Genomic DNA, 23,564 nt, shown 5'->3' with positions numbered 1-23,564 from the left:
TTATTACCTTTGTTTTATAGTTGGTGAAATTAGGTAAATAAAGGTAAAATGGTTTGCCCAAGTGTTTAAAATCCTTGTAAAGTCAAAGCCTTAGCACTCTTCTGTAAGACTGTGTGACCATTTCAATACTTGCTTGAATGAAATTTTTATAACCAAACAAGGTAAATGGGAGAAATGGCTCTAAATTACCCATGAAAGTAGAAGGAGAAAATTCAATATAAGTGCATGTGTTCTAAAAGTTATCTTAAATTTCCTATAAGACTTACTTATGACATCTTCGTCAAAAAAAATAATAAATATCTGAATGAAGGCTCATTGTATTTTAATTATCTTCACCAGTTGTTTTCAATGGCAGGTTCTGATTCAAGAACAGAATTTGGGAATTAGGTATAAGTTCAACGTTCCCATCACCCGGACTGGCAGTGGAGACAGTGATGTTGGCTTTACTTGGAATCATCAGCCTTGGTCAGAATGCTCTGTTACTTGTGCTGGAGGTAAGACACCCACTAGGCAGCCCACCCAGAGGGCAGGATGGGAAGCAAAGTATGTTGTGAGCTATGCCTTGTGTTTGCTAAAGAAGCTAATTGGAAACATTTCTTGCAGGTTTGCTTCAAGCTGTAATTTAGCAAAAGAAACTGTGCTTTAATTATATTATATTCCATTTGTTTTTAACCTCATGTAATTTGTACAGATTTGTTGGTAAAATACATCTTGGCACAATGAGTGTCTCTGCTGGTGCTTCTCCCGAGACTAACTTGAAGGTGGGCTGTTTGCTTTTCGTGAACATATTCTTGGTAAAGAACATCAAAGAGTTTTAACTAAGAAAATGGGCAAGAGTCAGACGGCACAGATACGACTTCCTGTAATGGGGGATGAGAATGTGTGTCTGTGTGCCCGTGTGCTTGTGTTTGTGTGCTTGCGGTTCCCATAATCCTACTCAAACTCCCATCTCCTGCCATCACAGTTAAGGGGCAGTTTACTAGGATGCTACAGGCATGACTGGTGTCTGGGTCTCTGGGTTAATGGTGCATCCTGACCCCCATGACAGTCCCTCAGAGAGGTAGCTGCTAGGCGGTGGTTGGTGATGTGTTGGTTGTCCCATGTGCGTTTTTCATGGGTGCCTTTTCCCCGCAATTTACTCTATTCCTAATCCTCCCTCTAGTGGCCACCAATGCAATTCTTTACCTCTGGCTGGGAGAGCAGGACAGTTGGCTTCCTTCAAAGCCAACACCTTTGCTGCTGCATGGACTGGTGAGTAGAAGTGCTGTGCAAGCAGCATCTTCCTTCTCTCTGGAGACTAAATGCATCGCCTCCACCGTACACCTTGATTGCAATAGGCAAGGAAACAGTCCCACCCTTCGGGCCTAGGCTAGACTGCGGCACCTCACCATTCCAAAAGCAAGGATTCAGTTTTGACTAATGATACTTAGAATGGGAGAAATTGAAAAAAAATGAATTGTCCCATTTTACCCCATATTTCAGTGTATTATCAATTTTCCCTTTCTAAACTTCCTGGAAACATATCACTTAACATGGACTTTATCCTATCTTGTCCTGGTGTCACTGAATCTCTAACAGCTCTGATTTTGAAGGATTGAATCAGAGAAATTATTTTCACAGAAATGATTTTCATATAATAGACTCAATATTTTAGACTCATACAGAATTAAATAATTGATTAACTGCAATTCCAAATTCAGTAGTAAACAGTGTCCAAAATTAAAAAACAAAAAGCATATAGGTAATAATGTCTTCTCCTGTGTGAAGTGTCACGAAACATGGTCATATACAATTTGTGGCATATTTTAAGAGGTCTCTAATTCCCATCCGTTTTATGTGTGAAATGGTTGGTTATTTGTAATGTAAAGATATAAAAACTATAAGGCATTACTATTTCTTTTAATAAAATAAAGAATATTTAGAGTTAATTATTCAAGTGAATGCCATGGTATGATTCTTTAGAGGCATTTATACATATGTATTTCTTTATTCCAGTTAAATTCCTTTTTAATCAATCTACAAATTAACTTTCCCCTTTTCACATACCAAAAAGGAATCTTCCTGATAATAGTACATATATAATTCAGGCCCTAGGTAAAGTGAGATAAACTTATTAAAGAAGAATCAAAATAATTTAAAGTTTAGGAAATCAAATGAGGAAAGTCTAAATGTTGAGGTTGATTAGCTTAGAAAAGAGAAGGCTGAGGGAAAGTATATTAGTATCTTCAAGTATGTGACAGAATGTTGAATGGCAAATTCTTAGTGCCTGTTCTTTGTACTAAAAATTGCTATATTTGGGGATGGTTTAGACACAGTCTTGTCTGAGGCCAAGGAGGGATTAAGTGAATTCTCAATGTTCCTTCTAACCCTATGATTCTTTTGTTCAAAAAGGGGATAGTCCAACGAAAAAGAAAAAAAAATCAGTTATGAGAACTGAATTTAAAAGAGACTTTGATTTTATTAAAGTAAAGAAATCTGAAAATTTTAAATGAGTGTTATTTCCCCCCATAACACTTGTACTGAGAAATCATAATAGAAAAGTGATGTCTTGTGATAGCGGAAAAAGCAAAAGAAAAGGAGGGAGAAAAGCCCCTGGAAAGAGAATTTTCTTTGTTATTTACACTGCTTTCTTCTCTTTGAAGTTACTGATCCTAGATATTTGAGGTGGGAATTGGAATTGTGCTCAGTTGTAAGTGACTATGACAGCATTCATGGGGCTATTACCTTCTTTGGAAGAGAGATGTACAGTACTCAAAAGTTGGCAGGCATAGTGTGAAGAGCTCCCATTTGTCTTGGTCAATGGTTCTCAAAGTATGGTCTCTAGACCAGCATCATCATCATCACTTGAGAGTTTATTAGAAATGCTGATTTGGGGGCCTTATCTCAAACCCACTGAACCAAAACTCTGGGTGGAGCCCAGCAATCTGTGTTTTAGCAAACCCTCGGGTTGCTTCTGATGCTTGGTCAAGTTTGAGAACCGCTGGTCTTGGTTGACAGAGAAACTGAAACCTAACACCTAGACACACAGAACCCACATCCTCATCACTGAAGTCTGTGCATCTCTCTAGACCCATTTTGTACCTAGAACAATGTCTAGCACATGCTAGGCACTCAATAAATAGTTTTAAATGAGTGAATGAGCAAAAGGAATTATTTTGGCAATTATGTATTTGTTCTAGTTCTTTCCAGTGTGCGGTGCTATTTTTCTCATGAGGTGGGCCAAAAGGATTGCCAGGGAGAGACAGTGTAATTTTGATTAGCATGGATAAATAAAACCAAGCTCCTCTCTCTCTTTCTCTCTCTTTCCCTCCCCGACTTTGAATAGGTGGGAAGTATTTCCTACGATATAGAGTACCAATATCAATTATTGGAGTTCTTCTAAGACATACCCCCACTTTAAGCCACAAGTTCTTTAAATACAGGAAGAATATGTTTAAGGGAAGTAAAATCTTTTGGGACTCGGGAATCTTTATCAAAGAGAGATCCAGAGTCATCTGCTTGGTAGTGGTAAATGGAACTTCATCTGTCATTAAGGAATCTTTCAGGGAAAAGTCAGTTCTACCTGGTTTTCATTAAGGAACTAAGGATGATAGTAAAGTTAGTTCTCAGTTGGAATACTTCACTCATCTTTCTGGGGTGGTGCTAGGTGTCTTGAGGCTGCCAAAGTTTTTTAAATGGAAAAAGAGAAAACAAGGAAGATCTCAAAGAACTTTCTATTGCAGTCTCACAAGACATCTCAGTGTTCTTACCTATCACTAAACTGCATGTTTTATTAATTGCAAGACCTTTGGACTTTGTGTTTAGGAGCAATGTTGACAGCTTTTTTTGTGAGACCTTTTAAGATAAGAAGTTTTGAGACTGTTTTTCTGTTGCTTAGCAGACCCAATGACAAATCTAATGCTTCAGGAAACATTGCTGGTGATTCAGTCCAAGTAATGGTCTTTTCCCTGAGTCAGTGATGAAACACTTCCTTAGCCTGAAAACATTGACCTGCTTTGGGGTGTTGTCTTCAGGATAAATGTGGTTTTTAAGATACAGTTGTGACTCTTCCTCTGAGGGAAACCCAAGCCCATTGAATTAAAGCTTGGCTATTTTCTGAACCATTGTTAGTTCTGTTAGAGTTCTGGAGTTTTTATTTCATATCCAAAGTATTGTATACTCTATAGTTTATCTCACTACCAAACTTATATTCTACCGTTATATTCATGATTAAAGTGTTAATTGATAAAGGTTGACTGGGTAGTGAGAACTGTATTGTTTTAAAATACAAAGATTTAGGTGTGTGTTTTTTAACGTACTAGTAATTTATAAGTGTGCCTTTGCACTCTAACTTCTAAAGATTCAAATAACAAATACTGTACATTCATCCTTTGATTTTAGGCATACATATTCTGTTTTTACTAAGTTTGGCTAGCTGTGGGGTTCTCAAATTTTAGTGTACATCAAAATTACCTAGAGGGTTTGTTCAAACAAGATTGATAGGTTCTGCCTCCAGTTTCTGATTCGGTAGATCTGGGGTAGATTCCAAGAATTGGCATTTGTGACAAGTTTCCAGGTGATGCTGGTGCTATTGGTTCAGGAACCATACTTTGAGAATCCTTGCATTAGAAACTTAGATTTCATAAAGCAAATGTCTATTAACACAAAGTGATAAGTCTTTTAGGTAATAACCCATATTATAGTTGTGATACACATTACAACTAGTCTTTTTAATGATAAATGGTTCTACAGTTCGCTTCTGTGATAATAAATATATAGTTTGTAAAACATTTTCTGGTGCCGTTTCATTTGGTCATCCTCAACAGCACCATAGATAGACAGATATTATTATTTCTATTTTATAGGTAAAACTCAAGTTAAGTTACTTGCTGAAATCCAGATTTAGACAAATGAGTCTCTAGTGATTTTTTTTTTAAGTGTAGCATTTTCTTTCATAATAAAAATGGTCTTGCCTTAAACAGTATTTTCACTGGTAGTCAGCCTCAACAGAGTGGCATGATGTATCCCCATTTAAAAATGTCTTCTTCACTAGCTTGAAATTTCATTGTTTCAAATGCCTTCTGTAAAGCAGTGGATCTTAAATGTGGCTGCACATTGGAGTTACCCAGAGAACTTTAAGTAATTCTGGTGTTTGGGCCCCACCCCCAAAGATTCTGATTTAATTCCTTATGAATGTGGCTTGAGCATCAGATTTTTAAAAGCTCCCTAGGTAATTCTAATGCACAGCTAAGGTTGAAAAGTACTACCTTTGAGGCTAATTGAAAGTTTATTTATTTTTTAAGTGATATATATTCAGATTCAGATACCTCTGGGAGCATTACTAACTCACTTCTCTGCTATTAATTGGCTACTAGTTGATTGCAGTGGTAAATTAGATTTGAGTGTAAGTATTTAGGTTGGGAAAGTAGAGGAGAGCATCAGAGAAGGCAATGAAAAAGGTGATAGAATGCCAATTAATTTCATAATTTGTTTCTAGGCACTGGCCTTGGACATGCCTTTGGAAAGCTTTTTTTGTAGTTCAGTTTATTTGCATGCTTTATTTTACCTGATGGATCACTTATAAGCCCCTGATCAATGCTCTTAAAATGAACTGAAATTGTGCTAAATATCACTCCTTGGTCTTTTTGCTAAGATCAAGTGAAATCATGCTAAACAGATTTTGAAAGCTCTTCCTTCTTATTTCAAGTTTTGTGGTACTTAGGGAGCCAAAATTTGTAAGTGGATATATATTCAAACCAACTTTAATTTAGACCCACAAGTCAGAGTATAAGAGGAATACGACCCTTATTTTAACTCAATATATATGAAAACTCATAAAAAAAACTTTTTTTCTCTTTGTGACTTAGAGTTCTAATCAGAAAAGTTCTTCCATTGTTTTAAGACATTGTTTTTTCATTAGGGAATGAATCTCTGTAAAATGCAGCAGTATTCATGATAATTTTCTATCTTTCTGAATGTACTTTCATTTCACAGTATTCAAACCATTCCCTTGCACTCACACAATCTCCCTAACCCCATTCTCTTATTTAATACAACCCTTGGGCTTAAAAGCAAAACCTTCCAGAGCCAATTAAGAGTTGATGCTGTACTTGTTGCATTTAACTTTGCACCTGTTCTGTTACTAAAGAAGCCTTAAGGATACTTTCTTTGTGGTGCAAAGAGAGGTCAGAAATACATATTCATTTTGCATGTAGTAGTTTTAAATTTATACTCAAAATATATACAATCTTTGTCCTGCGATTCGCTCTATGGACACTTCTGATTACTTTTTCCAAATTGTTTTTTTTCTAGGGTTTTCTTTCTTCCTCTTTGTGTAGAAGTACAAAAATTATATACCAAAGAGCTCAATTTGAAAACTGAAAAACACACAAACTCATGGAGACTGAATAACATGCTACTAAACAATGAATGGGTTAACAAGATCAAGGAAGAAATCAAAAGATGCCTTGAGACAAATGAAAACGAAAACACAATGACCCAAAATCTATGGGACACAGCGAAACAGTTCTCAGAAGAAATTCATAGCAATATACGCCTACCTCAAAAAACAAGAAAAATCTCAAACAATCTAACTTAACACCTAAAGGAACTAGAAAAATAAGCAAGAAACAAAGCCCAAAGTGAGTAGAAGGAAGGATGTAATAAAGAGAGCAGAAATAAATGAAATGGAGTCTTTAAAAAATACAAAAGATCAATAAAACCAAGAGCTGGTTCTTTGAGAAGATAAACAAGATCGATAAACCTTTAACTGGACTCATCAAGAAAAAAAGAGAGAAGACCCAAATAAATAAAATTAGAAATGAATGAGAAGTAACAGCGGACACCACAGAAATACAAATTGTTATAAGAAAATACTACAAACAACCATATGCCAACAAATAAGACAATCTGGAAGAAATGAATACATTTCTAGAAACATACGATCCCAAGACTGAATCAAGAAGAAATAGAAAATCTGAACAGACTGATTACTACTAACGAAATCAAATCAGTAATAAAAAAAACTTCCAACAAACATAAGTCCTGGACTGAATGTCTTCACAGGTGAATTTTACCAAACATTTTTGAAGAATTAATACCTATCAAACTATTCCAAAATAATTAAAGAGGAGGGAAGACTCCCAAGCTCACTTTATGAGGCCAGCATCACTCTGATTCCCATACCAAAGACATTGCAAAAAAGGAAAATTATAGGCTAATATCCCTGATGAAGATAGATGCAAAAATACTCAACAAAATTTTAGCAAATTGAAGTCAGCAATACATTAAAAAGATCATACACCATGATCAAGTGGGATTTATTCCTGGATGAAAGGTTGGTTCAATATCCAAAAATCACTTAAAATGATATACCACATAAGCAAAATGAAGGCTAAATATTACATGATCATTTCAATAACTGCATGAAAAGTGTTTGACAAGATCCAGCATTCATTTATGATAAAATCTCTCAGCAAAATAGGAATCCTTAACATAATAAAGACTATATATGACAAACCCACCGCCAACATCATACTCAGTGGGGAAAAGCTAAAAGCATTTTCTTTAAGATCAGGAAAAAGACAAGGATGTCCATTTTGACCACTTTTATTTAACATAGTACTGGGAGTTCTAGCCACAGCAATCAGACAAGAAGAAGAAATAAAAGGCGCCCAAATTGGAAAGGAAGAAGTAAAACTGTCATTATTTGCAGGTGACACAATACTGTATATAGAGAACCCTAAAGATCCATAAAAAACTATTAGAGCTGATAAATAAATTTAGTAAAGTAGCAGGATACAAAATTAATATTCAGAAATTGATTGCATTTTATACACCAGTAACGAACTACAGAAAGAGAAATTAAGAAAGCAATCCCATTTACAAATGCACAAAAAGAATAAAATACCTAAGAATAGATTTAACCAAGGAGATAAAAGATCTGTACTCGGAAAATTGTAAGACACTGAAGAAAAAAATTGAAGAAGATATAAATAAATGGAGGAATATACCATGTTCATGGATAGGAAGAATTAACATTATTAAGATGTTTATATTACCCAAAGCAATCTATAGATTCAGTTCAATCCCTATTTAAATACCAATACTAATTATACCACATAATTAGAACAAATTATCCTAAAATTTATATGGAACACAGAAGACCCCGAATAGCCACAGCAATCTTGAGAAAGAACATAGTTGGAACTATCATGCTACTTGATATCAAACTATGTTACATGACCATAGTAATCAAAACAGCATGGTGCTGGCATAAAAATAGACACATGGATCAATGAACAGAATAGAGAGCCCATAAATAAACCCATGCCTATATGATCAATTAATATATGACAGAGGAGGTAAGAATATATAGTGGCATAAGGACAGTCTCTCCAACAAATGACATTGGAAAAACTGGACAGATACATGCAAAAAAATGAAACTAGACCACCCTCTTACACCATATACAAGAATAAACTTAAAATGGATTAAAGACTTAAATGTAAGACTCAAAACCATAAAATTCCTAGAAGAAAACATAGGCATAAACTCTTACATTGCGCTTAGTGATTTTTTTTTTTTTTTTTGGCTATATCACCTTGGGCAAGGGAAATAAGAAAAAATAAACAAATGGGACTAAATCAAACCAAAAATTGTTTCACAGCACTGGAAACCATGAACAAAACTAAAAGACAGCCTACTGATTTGGAGAAGATATTCGCCAATGATAAATCCAATAAAGGGTTAATATTGCAAAATTTATAAAGAACACATACAAGGTAACATTGAAACAAACAAGCAAACAATCCAATTAAAAAATGGACAGAGGACCTGAATAGACATTTCTCCAAAGAGGACACACAGTTGGCCAATACACATATGACAGGATACTCAACGTCACTAATCATCAGAGGGATGCAAATTAAAACCACAATGAAATACCATCTCATGCCTGTCAGAATGGCTATCATCAATAAATCAACAAACAACAAATGTGGGCGAGGCTGTGGAGAAAAGGGAGCCCTTGTGCGCTTGTTGGTAAGATTGCAAGCTGGTGCAACCACTAGGGGAAAAGTATGAAGGTTCCTCAAAAAATTAAAAATAGAACAAACTTATGACCCAGAAAATCTACTTCTGTGTATTTATTGGAAGAAATCCAAGACAGTAATTCAAAAAGATATATGCATACTTATGTTCATTGCTGCATTATTTGCAATAGTCAAGATATGGAAGCAACCTAAGTGTCCATCAATACATGAATAGAGAAGATGTGGTACATACATCTGGAAGATGTGGAATATAACTCTGCCGTAAAAAAGGCTGGAATCTTGCCATTTGCAACAACGTGGTTGGACCTAGAGGGTATTGTGCTAAATGAAATAAGTTAGACAGAGAAAGAAAAATGCCATATTTCACTTAAATGTGGAATTTAAAAAACAAAATAAATGAGCGAACAAAACAGAAAGTGACTCATAAATAGAGAACAAATTGATGGTTGCCATATAGGGGGATAGGTGAAAAAGGTGAAAGGATTAAGAATTATAAAATAGTCATGGGGATGTAAAGTATAGCCAGCGTAGGGAATATAGTCAATAATATTGTATAGTGCCGGGTGGGTACTAGACTTATTGGAGGGATCACTTCATAAATTACATATATCTACCCACTAATATAAAATAATATTCAATGGCAACTATAACTGAAAAATTTTAAAAAAACTCAATTTGTCAGGTTTCTGATAACAAACAGGCATCTCTGATAAACACTCATTGCTCTACAGTTAAGGGGGAAAAAGAGAAGTGACAGCTATGCTTAGGCTGAGGAGGAAGAAGGAGAAAGGTTTATTTTTAGAGGCAGTATTTTTTTTAGGTTTTATTTTTTTAACTTTTAAAATTTTATTTAAATCCTTTTTAAAAATTTTTCCAATACAGCTGACATACAATGTTATATTAGTTTCAGGTGTACACCCCAGAGATTAGACCCTATATAACTTACTAAATGATCATCCTGATGCATCTCGTACCCATCTGACACCACACATGGTTATCAGAATATTATTGACTATTTTTTCTCTTCTGTATGTTATATCCCCATGACTATTCTGTAACAACCAATTTGATTTTATTTGAAGATTAAAGAGCACAGATTTTTCTTACATTTACATACTCTGGCTTATTCAAGAATGTTTCTGGTCAGTTGTCATTGACCATTTAAAATATTATCGTTACCTTTACGTTTATTTTGCCTAATTAATTTTTCTTATATGTTGGATGCTTATTTTAAATAAGTGATTTTTAATTTATTATTCTTTTCCCCCCTGGATGTCATCCTAAGTCTTGTGTGTGTGTGTGTGAATTGCATATGAACTTAAAAGATGTTCTTTCTAGGTTTCTTCTAAGTCAGACAAATTCTTTTTATTTTACATTTTTGTGATTTCACTTGATTCACCAGGATTCTCATACATATTGGAACTGGTCTCTACTTTTTCAGATTTTTAAGATGTTTTACATAGTTTCCAACTGCTATTTTGTATTCGCCTGATTTAGGGCCACATTTTTCAAACTGCACCATGGGGCCCCAGAACACTGCTGCCGACTTACAGAGTCACTGAAGAATATTGTGCATTTTCAATGCACACACAATGACATTGGTTGTATGCCACAGATTATTACTATTAAGTTGTTTGGATCTAACTAATTATTAAGTGAAACTCTTTGGTATTTTTTTCTGCCTAGCAGGTTCTGTGAAAAATTTACTGAGACCAAGGGTGCTGTGAACCAAGAAAGTTTGAGAACTCTTGATTTAGGGTTAAATGAGTGTCATTAATATTGGATAAAAATTAGTCACCTCACTTCAGTAAACACTGAATTACATTTCATAGGAGGGAAAAAAAGCATATAACCTGCTTATTCAGGGTCCTGGGGGTGTTCAGAGTTTAAAAATCAGGCTCTTCTGCCCTTTTGGTTAAGGAACTAGAGGTCTTAATTAATATGTAATTTCTCCTTCAGATCTATATTAGGTGTTCCTTCTGATGTGCCTTCCTGAATATATTTCCTTCCTTTGTCTCTGTTAGTTCAGTTTAAGAGTTTATCATTGGTGGGTGATTTAAACAAAAAAGAGGAAAGAGAAAATAAACTATCTGTTTAAAAGAGCCCCTGATAGCAAATTGTTCTTTGCATTTTACTATCTAACAAGTTTATGAAATAACCTACACTATTCTGTTTATTAATAACATATTTTTCAAATTATTTTAATGAATCTATCCTGCAGATTACCCTAGCCCCTTTAAAAAGTTGGGTATTTCTACATTGTTTCTATGGAAACATTATAAGTTCATGTTACATATTTTATTATCTTCAAGAATGATACAACAGAAACATAATGTACACAAAAAAGCATAGTTAAATCCATTCTAAAATAGCAAATTTAAAATTGTTTTTAAAAAGCCATTATGATTTAAAAAAAAAATAATGCAATCTGTAGGCCAGTACTAGTATCTGCCTGAAAGAGATCAGCTCTCAAAGTGCCAGATAAAACAGAGGTAAATGCTTTACATATTCAAAGACATCCTCTTAATTTCTTTGCTAGTACTAAGTGCCTAACATTTACCATCACTAAAAATGGGCAGCTCACATTATTAGTGAATAACAGGATGTGCTTCAAACCAAGAAGGGTTTGGAGACTTGGCTTTCGTAGACATAACAACAACAGTAATGAGTAACGCTGTGCAGCTTGTGAGAGATCTCTACTGTCCCTGCGCCGGCGCTCCAAGTGCAAGAGTCCCAAACGGAGCCCGCAAAGGAAAGCCAATCCAATTGTTTTCGAAGATTCAAAGTAGACTTGATTGAAATTAAAAGTGAAAGACATACAAGAGTTGAATCTTATAATTAAGTTTGCTTTTCTTTAATTTAGGAATTACTATCCAAAAGTTACTTTCCGAGTTAAGTAAAAGATAACAGATGGAAATTTTAGTTTGAATAATTAAAAGCCCTTTACTTATTGTCACACTGCCCCCCATTAGAAACATAGTTATGTGATTAGTTTTAAAGAAAAATTCCCTATGGAAGTTATTTTCATGTGAGGTGCTGTAATATACCACTGTTTGAAACTGTGAAGGTCCTTTTACATTTGATTCCTGCTTATTTCAAACTTCGACATAAAACCGATCACTGTGATTTTTTTTTTTTTTTAAATATATCTTTATTGATTTCAGAGACGAAAGGAGAAGGAGAGAGAGAGATAGAAACATCAATGATGAGAAAGTCATTGGTCAGCTGCAGCCCACAACCCGAGCATGTGCCCTGACCGGGAATCGAACCCCGATTGCCTGGATCCTAGGTCGATGCTCAACCGCTGAGCCACGCCTGGCCAGGCTCACTGTGATATTTTTAATGATACAAGTCCCTTGTAAAAAGTGACTTGACTTTACAGGGAATAGAGATTTGCATTCAGCCTCATTTATTATTTCTAATTTTTTTTCTTTGGTCTTTGAAAAAGACAATTTTTGTAGGACTAGATAACAGTCTGTCGTACTGACTGTGGCATTCCCGTTTACTGTCTCCCACCATCCCCTTCTTTCGGGTCACTTTCAATGTTGGGAAGGAAGAGTGCCCTTTAACATACGGGATTAGCTGTACCAGGCATCATAGCAGGGCACCTGTGAACATCACAGCTCCTAAAACCCTACCCCCCTGTAACCATCAGTTACACCCGGCTCAGCTCTTACATAACTTGCCCTCAAGAGGAGTAACTCTAAGCAAACTCATCTGCAAGCTAAAATGCTTTTTCACTTATTTGTCCATAATCATTATTTCTATTTATCTTTTTCTTTAAGCATATGGCTTTCTGTATATAATATACTTTAAAAAAGATTCTTTGAATTCTCCTGTGTATTTCCAGTATAATTTAAGCTTTCTAACTTCTCATAAAAAGTATTACATATGAGCGTTTTGTCTGATGACCTGACATTTTTTACTGTTTACCCCTGCATTTTGTGGCTTGTATTTTTTCAAACATTAAGATTTGTAACTGAAGACAAGAAATCTCTGCTAACCCAAAACATTTCCCCTCGCGCTGTTTTCCTTCTGCTTGGTCTCATTTCTGTTGCTTTAGAGATTATAATTTTCCCTAATGTGAAAATGCCTAGATACATATTCACTCACTGAAAAACTTGGGTAAGACTGAAACCAAAGTTTGGGTGCATTCCTATTGTATTAATGATCCATGTGTCACCAATCATGTTTCACTTGACAAATATTTGTCTAAAATATCATTTTTAACAACCATAACTTTATGTACCTTTACAAGGTATTATGCATAAAATACTTTTGGGAGGAAAAAAAGCCTTTTATAATGGTAAGCATCATCATCATCCCAATTTTATAGGACCTTATGATATTACTATTCTCATTATTTTTTACTTGATCAAAATAAGTTTATTTTAAAAACTGTATAGCTTGTTTGTGATTATGTCCTTATTATGACTGAAATCTGAAGTATCTATTTGTTGGTTCCAAGGAAAGGATTTGATATATGATTATAGAAAAACTTATTGGTAATAAATCCATCACAGTGAGTGGGAGAAGCTCAAGGCTGCATCCTTCCTCTAAAACTTTTAAAAATAAAATACCAAAAACAGACAAGCTAGTAGTCAAGGTCATGGAGAATCTTTTTTGGTCTAATTTGAGTTAATTCTTTATATTAGGAAAGTTGCCTCTCACATTTTCCTATTTCTAGCTAGTGTTCTGCCTCTTGACATGTTAGCCCCTTTGATCTGTACCTCACACCGGTGAGAACTCAGCACTGAAACAAGGCCATAAAGCCAAATGGAACCTGACAAGTGCCTGTTTTCCAGGCTTACTGCTCTGTAGGGTCTAGGGGGAGAGCAGACATAGAAGGGGCAATTTTTTTGATCAATGGAATTGAGGAGGAATAGAAGAAGAGATACCTTTCTTAGAATTTTGGATCTGGAGAAATATGAGAAAATCATGTGATTTGGTCGTCTCATTTTACAAAGGAGAATGAGAACTTGTCTTTGTCATTTACCTAAACTGCCTGGAACTCAAAAGAAGCAACTAAACATGGCAGAAGTCGGAGTGAGGAAAAACATAGTAACAGGATAAAGGGAAAGAGAATAAAATTAATTCGGCCATGAAGAGAGGTCTTTGGATCAATGAAGATCAGAGAAAGACAAATCAGACAGCCATAAAGCAAAATAAAATTACAAATATTAGACCTGAAAATGCATTGTTTTTTGAGATAAGGTAGCTTCCGTAATGATAATGGTACTTGCCTTATCTTCCCTCCTCATTTTAATGTGATCTCATTGAGGTCAAGACTGTCTTACTCACTTTCCCCCTTATGATAAGGAAAGAAAAACATGCCTTACACATAGTAGGGTTTCAGTGGGTTAAATGAGACACTTTCCATGGAAGAGACTACTGTTAATATATAATGAGTAGTAGGAGTTCCCTCCCAGGATAGTGTGATTTCAAATAAACACAGTATATGCGTGCTCCACCCTACCTCTCCATCACTAAGAACACAGTTGGCTCTAGAAAAAACAGTATTTTTAGAGCCGCATTTTTCTTTTCTTAATCCTTTCCCTTGGGACGTCTAGTTTTGCTGGGATGGAAGGGAAGACACTGAACCGGCAGAGAAAGAAAGGCTTTGAAAGATTGAAAACTAGCAGGAGGCTCCTCAGAAGCAGGAAGCACGTGGGCAGAGCTGATCGGTGCCCTGGATGCCAGCTGTTGGAGCCAAGGCAGATGGGCTTTGCTCTGCCCCGTAAATGCTCGTGTCTGGCCAGTGATCACACAGCACCACAGCCAGATTCCAGCAGGGAAAGGCAGAGGAGAGTCCCGTTTTTTGTGTGTCTTTTGTTGTTCTTCGGATGCTATCTGCACTGAAGATTTAGATGAAATTAATATTGCTGGCCATTTGCTCTGTATACTGTGGTTGTGTAGTGTTGTCTTGGTTGCTAGCTACTTTGGGTGCTGTGGTTAAGCCAAGTGTTGCCGTAGCCACCAACCACATTCTTAGTGTAAACTCTGACTTATTCTCCTCCTTCCTCCTCAGGAAATTGCTATGATATGATGTGTTAGGCCGCTAGGTTAAATTATCTAGATGTTGGCTAGCCCATCCGTCCCAAGGATGCATTTATACCCCTCCTTTCCCTCTCTTATTGACTCACATGTGGTTATAGACTGCTCACTCACCAACCAGTTCAATGATGTAGAACCGAAAAGCTGGGTCTTATGAAAAGATTTGAGAGGACCTAGAAGGTCTTCCTCCTGCCCTTAACCTTCCCTATACATCCTTTTTGGTTTAACAAAATCACTGTGTCTAGTGAAATTCAAGTGGTAATTTCTATGCATTGAGTACCCTCTCTCTCCTTTTAAAATGGCCCTGAAAAAGCAATATATTGCTAAATATTACTACACATGAATTTGTAAAATGAAGAGAGAGAATTGGGACATGAGAACATTAAGCAGTTTACCAGGGGAGTAGAGGAGTGGCTGAAAAGGAGACAATTAAATGAAGAGCTGCAGTCTCTGAAGTTTCTCTCGGGATTGGCCCTAGGACTAGCTGCTAAGCAAAGACCCTGTGTTCTTCCTGTGAACCATCATGTAAACCTGGAGTAAGTACAGCAGGTGAAGGAGTTCATCCAGGACTCGCTTGCAGCTTGGTGGACTTGCTCACTTTCCTCTGGTCTACGCTGTTTCCAAATATTAAAGCCATTTCTTGATGTGTAGCTAGAACAATGATTCCAGTTGGGTACTTCTTTCTCCCATTGGACAAGAGAAACTTTGATGGGCAAATAGGTCATCTGTAACTTGTCACTACTAGCAGAAAAGTAAATATAAGATGTGACAGATTTATATTTATAGACTAAAAGTAAGGGTTATGTTTCCATGTTAAGAGCCATCATATTTGGTTCTTTAAAGATAAGCAAATTAAAAGTCTCTAAATAGGATATGCCCATTTTAGAGAGTTTAACATACATATGTATTGGTAATATCATCTTTGTACTTAAATTTTATAATATGAAACCGTTAATATTTTTAATCGTATAAGAGGGACTGCATTTAACAAAAGAATAGGTATAGAATTTGCATGTGAGTAACGTTAGGTGTTTAAGGATCAAATATAATTTGTGGTTTCAAATTTGACTAATTAAATTCTGCAGAACATCTGCATATCTCCAGGGGATATGGACTGAAAGCCACTAGAATTTTGTTTTCAATTAGGCATATACTGACTGGTCATGTGGTCATTTTCTGGTTTTGGTTATAAACTATAGGTCTTCAGATCTGAAAGCATAGTGGCTTTTGTAACTGGGTGTAATTATTCCCAACAGGGTTTAAATCAACTTCTTAGCAATGTTTTGCAGGTTACTTGAAAAGAAACTGTGTACAAGAGGCTTGGTCATATAAAGATTCTAAACTCAATACTTTCTCCTGTTGACTTAGGTTAGATTATTTCCAGTTGATCTGTATTTTCTACTTTCTAAAGCTAAGTGCTGCATTTTTCTTAACCCAAAAATGTGTGATTCAAAATCCACCCAATTAGGTACATTGGTTTAGAGAGTTATCCTGTTGATACTCACTTAAGAAAAAAAAAATCTGTAAGCCTGCCAAGTGTGGAGGTAAAAGTTGGAAGGAGACTCGTGTGCTATTGGAGGAAGATAGTTCATTGTTGTGGGAATATTGGAATAGGTTATTGGTATAGTCAGTTCTTGAGCGTGAAATACCACACTGTCTAATACAACATTATAGAAGGAAATTAATAAAAGATGTGAAGAAAAATGCACCTTTATAAAATATGGAGTAATTTCAGCTGTTTATTCAAGGACTTTAATTTTGCTTTATAAAAAATAGCGTTCTGAAATTATGAAACTGAAATACACCTCAAAATACCCTAATTATTAGTTTTTACGAAGTCTGAGAGGCAAATTAAGTCAACTTGTAATTCTTAGCATTTTGTCCAGTATCTCATAGGAAGCACAGGGCCTTGTATTAATAACCATTCTCTGTTGAATGAACAAATGGATGAACGAATGTTTGTGTACTATGTAATTTTAAACTGATTACTGGATCCCACCAAAAAGTATCTTATGCTTAATTTTTTCCAAAAGTATTTTATGCCAAGTAGCCTTAAAACTAAACGTCCACAACAAAGATATAAGATTGTAGATAATTTTTGTTGTTGTTCTTTCTGGTTTTGTGTATTGTTCAAATTTTCAACAAAAAATGTCATATAGCTAAATTTTTTCTAAGATACATGGTTAATTAAAACCTATCTTAACATGAAATACAAATCTCACCTCTAATAACTGATATCTCATCTGTGATACAAATTGCAGAGGCCTTGCTTTTACATTAAAGTCCACTTTTAAAAACTAATGTAATTATGACCAAAGAACATTCCTAGGATTAATTTAAAAGAAGTAGAATTTTATCTTAACTTGGAGGAGCTGAATTCATGTTTCTGTCACTGGTACAGAGCAACGCCAGTTCCATTTGGTAGTGTTGAAAATGGTTATCCTTCTCTGAAAAACAAGCTAGACACTTAATCGAATGCCAACTCTCTTCTTGAAAATATAATCATATTGTTTTTATTAAACATATTTATACAAGTTGGGGTAAAAATCTTTCTCTTAGTGTAATCATATTTGAATGACAAATAAAAAGAGCCATGCTGACCAATAAAAATAATCCCCTGCTCTCCCTGGTAGGAACAAAATATTGAACTGGTGGATGGACATTCTGAGCCACTGTGGCAGTTGGTAGTTGAATCCTGTGACTAATGGTAGAGATTTCTGTCTAGGTAGGTCACATGGACTTAGTTATCTGCCTACTGGAATGACACAGCAGGGAGCTATCTGATGAGTATTGTGGAACATCTGTGAATGGGTCACAGCTTATGCCCAATGTGAATCATGCTTCCCTCAAAAATCTAAAGTTTAATGGTTTAAAAATTCCAAACTGTTGTCACATAAACTGAGATGTTTGACCTATTTTAGGAGTTGGGAGGGAATGAATACAACACATAGTCTAAGATATTTTGCCAGTAAGTCATTTGTCTGTGTTTTAAACCTCTAAATTTTAGGAAAGCCTAAAAACTGTTGAAGGTCATCATTGAGAGCTTTGGGTTACTGCAAGTAATAAAATATACCCTCCTCAGCTGATTGCCACCTTCACGGAGACTACAGGACTTGATAGTCTTCCCCACCAGGGGACTAGATTTCCTATCTTTAAATTCAACATGCTTAGTTAAAAATCTGTAAAACATGCCCTGCCGGGCGTGGCTCAGCGGTTGAGCGTCGGCCTAGGATCCAGGCGATCAGGATTCGATTCCCGGGCAGGGCACATGCCCGGGTTGCGGGCTTGATCAATGACTCTCTCCTCATTGATGTTTCTGTCTCTCTCTCTCTCCCTCTCCTTTCCTCTCTCTGAAATCAATAAAGATATATTAAAAAAAAAAAAAAATGTGTAAAACATGATGATGGAGGCGCTTCTACCTCACAAGTCCATGACCCTTAAAGGACCTGGTGGGGAGCATTTGGTGTGCAGCTGTTTAGGTGACAGTTTCCTTTACTGAATGATCTTAATTCACATTGATTTTCCTAATTTGGGATCAAACTCTTCTCTTTAGGGTACTATTAAAAGCAGTAGACAAAGAAGCAAAACTGGGGGTTTGTGTGGGGCTAGCTAGGTGAAGCTGAGGTTTCCTAGGGACTGCCCATGCTCCTTTGACAACTCCTCCTGGGCCTGCCTGGTTCTGGAGAGCGGTGGTGAGTGGGGAGATAGCTTAGTCTGCTTTCATTCCAGTTCCAGGAAGAACCTGCAACCTCTATGTGATCTGCAACACTTGGCATTGTCTTGTAGTTTGACTTTTGTCTGATATTTTGATACGTTTATCTTTGCTTCTTTTCACTCCTTTTGAGTGGCATAAAGTCTGTTGACCAGGGATGTTTACTAGTAAGAGTGTGTTTGTGTGTGTCTTTGTATTTTGTGTCCTGTGAGCAAGTTGTGGTGGATGTCTTTGCCAATAAAGAATAAACATATTTAGAATTTTACAAATTTTATAATGAGAATGTTTTAGCTTTGGCAAATATTTTTAAGAGTTTTTAAGAATGAGATAAGTATTTTGTAAGTTCACATTTTATGGAATATGTATATATCTGCCTGACAGTGGTGTAACCAATGGGGCCAACTCTGTTAAGCAGATGAATGGGTTGTAGTCCAAAAGAAATTCACTGCAATCTTTAAATTCTAGACTTTGTGTGCTATTAGAGAAATAAATCTATAAGTGGAAGAAAATAATGAAATGTGAATGTGATGTGTTCCTAACAAAGACTAAATTAATTGGATTTGTCCTACAAAATGTAAAAAAGTTAATGTGTCCCTATTGTTTTGTTTTAAAACAGATATACAACCATTGTTTTGCACTGAAATGGATATTCATACATTTTATCTGATGATTTTCGGGGAAATGAAGGTGTTTTTTTCTTTTTAAAGGAAAACACGAAGACGATTATACAAATGGAAATGCTAATTGTTTAAAATCACCAATAGTTTTTTCTCTGAACTTGAAAACAGTTATGTTTCTAAACATGAGAATAATAATTTTGCCTAAATTTGCAGTACAATGACCAGGACTTCTCTCCTTTTTAGAGAAGCAGTCAAGTGTTTCGGGAACAGATAAGACAGCAGCGATCCAGTGAGGTTGATCCCTTGCAGAGGAAAGCTATGCAGACCTAGCTTACTGGAAGTAAACTACTCTTTAGTTAATGCCGTTCTCTTTTTCTCAAGGTATCCAAAGACAGGAGGTGGTCTGCAAAAGGTTGGATGACAACTCTATTGTCCAGAACAATTACTGCGACCCCGACAGTAAGCCACCTGAAAACCATAGAACCTGCAACACTGAGCCCTGCCCACCTGAGTAAGTAAAAGAAGTAAGAATTATTTCTTCAAGTGCAAAAGAAAAGCATTAGATATTTGTATTTGGAAACATATATTCATTTTATATGAATAAATTAAACTGAGAAAAGGGTATAAACTCAGCGGGTGGAGTGTGGATGTGCCTTTTAATGAGCGAAGATGCCTACTGACCCATAGGTGTCAGTTAGCCACCCTGAAGCAGGAACTTCAGTAGGTTGATCCTGGAACAGTGCTGGAAACTGTCATATTTTATCAATTTCTAAGGCACACATCCTTCCACATTTTAACATCTCTGACATTGGGATTTACCTTGCAACTGATGGTGTCTTAGAGTAATAATCAGCATTAATTTTTTTTCTTAATGGTACATAAAATAATGGTATCTGAGATTCAATAAAATACAGTGGATTGGTGTGCAGTCCTATCTTTTCCAGGTAGTTATCCTAAAAGTCTAAAGACTTTTAAAATGGCTTAGAAATATTCTGCAGTGGAATATCGGTGCTGTAATTTGCTGGCCCGGTTTTTAGTTCTGTCATCCCAGGCATCCTGTCTTCTGAGTGTTGGACACAGGCAGAGAGGTGTATGCACTTCAGTCTCTTTCTGTGATTAATGTAGCAATTACAGCTAACTGTAGAGGGAGGCACAAGGAGAGAGCCGTTCATCCGAAAGATGATTTTAAAGAATTAAAATTTAGAAATATGAAACCTGCCGTCAGTGAGCCACATTTTATAATCTGTCAGAACACAAAGGTTTCTCATTGGAGCAAAAGGCAATGATTGTATGTAGAAAGACAAAGATGCTGAGTTGATCATGAAAATACTGATCTCTGTAGGGATTTTTGTCTGTTTGACAACTGCAAGGCAGAACATGTGTGAATGGCATTGCATTCTTGTTGCAGAGTAACCATTGTCCCTCTGGTTAACTAATTATCCCAACAGGAAATTGGTAAGGAAAAAGAGAGTAAGCAAATAAATTTATACACCCCAGGGTCTCTAGAACTGGAGAGGAAACCTCTATCATAAAGTTATCTCATTTTTTTAAAAAATGACTGCAGTTTTTCAAAAACCGGAGACTTACAGTGAATAAAGAATTCAGTCCCTATTATAGTTACAGCAAGAAGCATTTCTCAATATTTGTTCCAAAACAGTAATGCCTTATGAACTTTCATTGTCCATACTCAGTATTTGCCTGAATATTTGACTCTTAAAGGGAGATACTGATTCTTTTCTTGAAAAGGCTCAGGGCAGTGACTACCAAATAAGGACACAGGGCGTCTTGAGTGATAGTTTTTATTTTAAGACTTTTAAAATTTCATGTCTCTTCTTTTCAAAATGTGATCACCATGGAACTTAGTCTTTAAAATCCAGACATGGGAATGTATAGAATCATGACCTATGATATGTATTATAAAGAAAAGATATTTAATTGTTCTTTTCAATTTTTCCTCTCTCTTGTCAATTACTGCTATAAGTTTATCTCAAGAGAAACTGAAAAACTATATAAAGCAACATGATGCTCAAAAACCATGGGCTAAAATCTGAAGTTTTCAGTAACATCAACATATTTTCATATAATTATGAGTCTCAACCTATCACCTTAATTCCCTGACATTCAGGATTTTAAGTATTATGTTTGGCATTTGATCAGCATTTAAGGCATCTGAGTGGGCCTGGTCACACCTGTTCTATTTTGGCTTCAGCTTTTTTATTTGTTTAAGCTTAAATGCTATTCAAACGCCCTCTGAGATTTCAATGGTTGGTCATTCCATCCCATGTATTTTAGTCTCGGCTGTTACACGGGAATTTGTGTTTGTGAGTGTTTTTAACACTTTAAGGATAATTGACATATTTGAATTGACATACATAATTAATATTAGCTTTTCCCTTTTTGAATTCTGAAATAAAAAGTTAACTTTTTTAAAGTTTGAAGGTGAAAGGATGGAATTTGGAAAAGAGAGATAAAGAGAATATCCGAAACAAACTTTAGGCTCACAGTTTTCATTTTTGGAGAGAGCTAAAGAACATATTTAAAGTATTACTCTTTATTAGTCCATTTTTTCTTAGTTTCTTTTAAATTTCTTCTCTATTCCTTTGAATTCAGACTATGAAAAAGGAACTCAGTTCTTTAGAATGGTTGTCGTACATAAGATTCCCGGTAGGCATCGGTGTTATAGAGATAAAAATCATAGGAAGACTGCTGAATTCAGTAAGACTTGAAATGAGAGTGGGAGAAAGGAAATGGGATAGGTTTTTTTCCCCGATGATGTGATAACTGTATTTGTTTTTCTGAAATACATATTAAAACATAAAAAATTTTCAATGCAGATAAGTAAAAAAAGCTAAAGACACCTATAATACTTATAATACCATTGTTAATACTTAGATGTATATCCTTCCAGTCTTTTTTCTATGTCTACATAGGCATGTGTATATAACAAAATGGTATAATAATATTTATGATACTTTGTAGCCAGTTCTCAACATTATTTTGAGCACTAAATATCTTCTACAACATTTAGTAGATATGTCATTGTTTGTTTAAATTGGCTTCCCACTGTTAAACAATTTTGGCTGTGTCCTAGCTTTTAATCCTTTACAATACCACAGCATTAACCATCTTTGCTACTAAAACTTTGCTCTCTATAATTATGCCCTTATGCTACATGCATAGGAATAGAATTTCTGGTTCAAATAGAAATATATTCTAGTCCTTCAGACACATTGTCAAATTGCTCTCTAGAAAAAAACATATGAATGTATACTGCCATTAACAGTATATAAGAATGCCATTTCCCTGAACTGAACAACCTGGATATTATTACTTTAAAAACAATCTTTGACTATTTTATAGAAAAAAAAGTTTGATATCTAATTGCTGTTTTATTTAGTATATCTTGGATTGCTGACAAGGCTGAACATTAAAAAATTTCATCCAGTGGCCATTTTTATTCTTTTTTGCTTTTTCTCTTCATGGCCCATCACATTTTTCTACTGAAGTGTTTATCATTTTGTTGTTGATTTGTATGAGCTCTTTTTTTAAAAAATGTTTTTATTGATTTCAGAGAGAGGAATGGAGAGGGAGAGAGAGAGATAGAAACATCAATGATGAGAAAGTCATTGATCAGCTGCCTCCTGCACATCCCCTACTGGGGGTTGAGCCTGAAACCGGGGCCCGTCCTTGACCAGGAATCGAACCGCGATCTCCTGGATCCTAGGTCGATGCTCAACCCCTGAGCCACACTGACTGGGCTGAACTCTTAATGTATTAAGAATATTCGCTCTTTTATCTGTATTCCAAATAATTTTCCTAGTTTGTCATATGTTTTCCACATTATTTTTGGTGTTATGATCTATTTTTATTTATTTTTTAAATATTATATAGAAAAACTATCAAACATTTCTTTCTTTCATTGTTATAATGTTTAAGAAGGCCTTAGCCACTCTAAAATCATACTTTCAAAGTTTTTTTAATGTAAACTTTATCTAAAATATATTTGTCTACTTTGAGGAAAGGATATAGAATTATTTTCAAATATTACTGTTTCTTCAATATCATTAATTTAAAATCCTAAGTGGTGTTTTTTATCAAAAGGTATCTTTTCAAATAATGAAATATTTCAAATATCTTTAAGTCACG

At 35.4% G+C, this 23,564-nt stretch overlaps 1 protein-coding gene across 1 annotated transcript in view; it reads left to right on the top strand.

The window, feature by feature from the left end:
* Positions 1–23,564, top strand: part of ADAMTS6 (ADAM metallopeptidase with thrombospondin type 1 motif 6) — a 207,166-nt gene that overhangs the window by 149,694 nt on the left and 33,908 nt on the right. The window contains exons 20-21 of the mRNA XM_016198764.2: positions 356–494; positions 19,800–19,929. Coding sequence (XP_016054250.1) covers positions 356–494; positions 19,800–19,929 — 269 coding nt within the window. The remainder of the gene's footprint in view (positions 1–355; positions 495–19,799; positions 19,930–23,564) is intronic.

This window comes from Miniopterus natalensis, chromosome 3, assembly GCF_054644295.1.
Source record: "Miniopterus natalensis isolate mMinNat1 chromosome 3, mMinNat1.hap1, whole genome shotgun sequence".
NCBI lineage: Eukaryota > Metazoa > Chordata > Mammalia > Chiroptera > Miniopteridae > Miniopterus > Miniopterus natalensis.
Note: the sequence above shows the minus strand (reverse complement) of the source record. Positions and strands in the feature narration are given on the sequence as shown.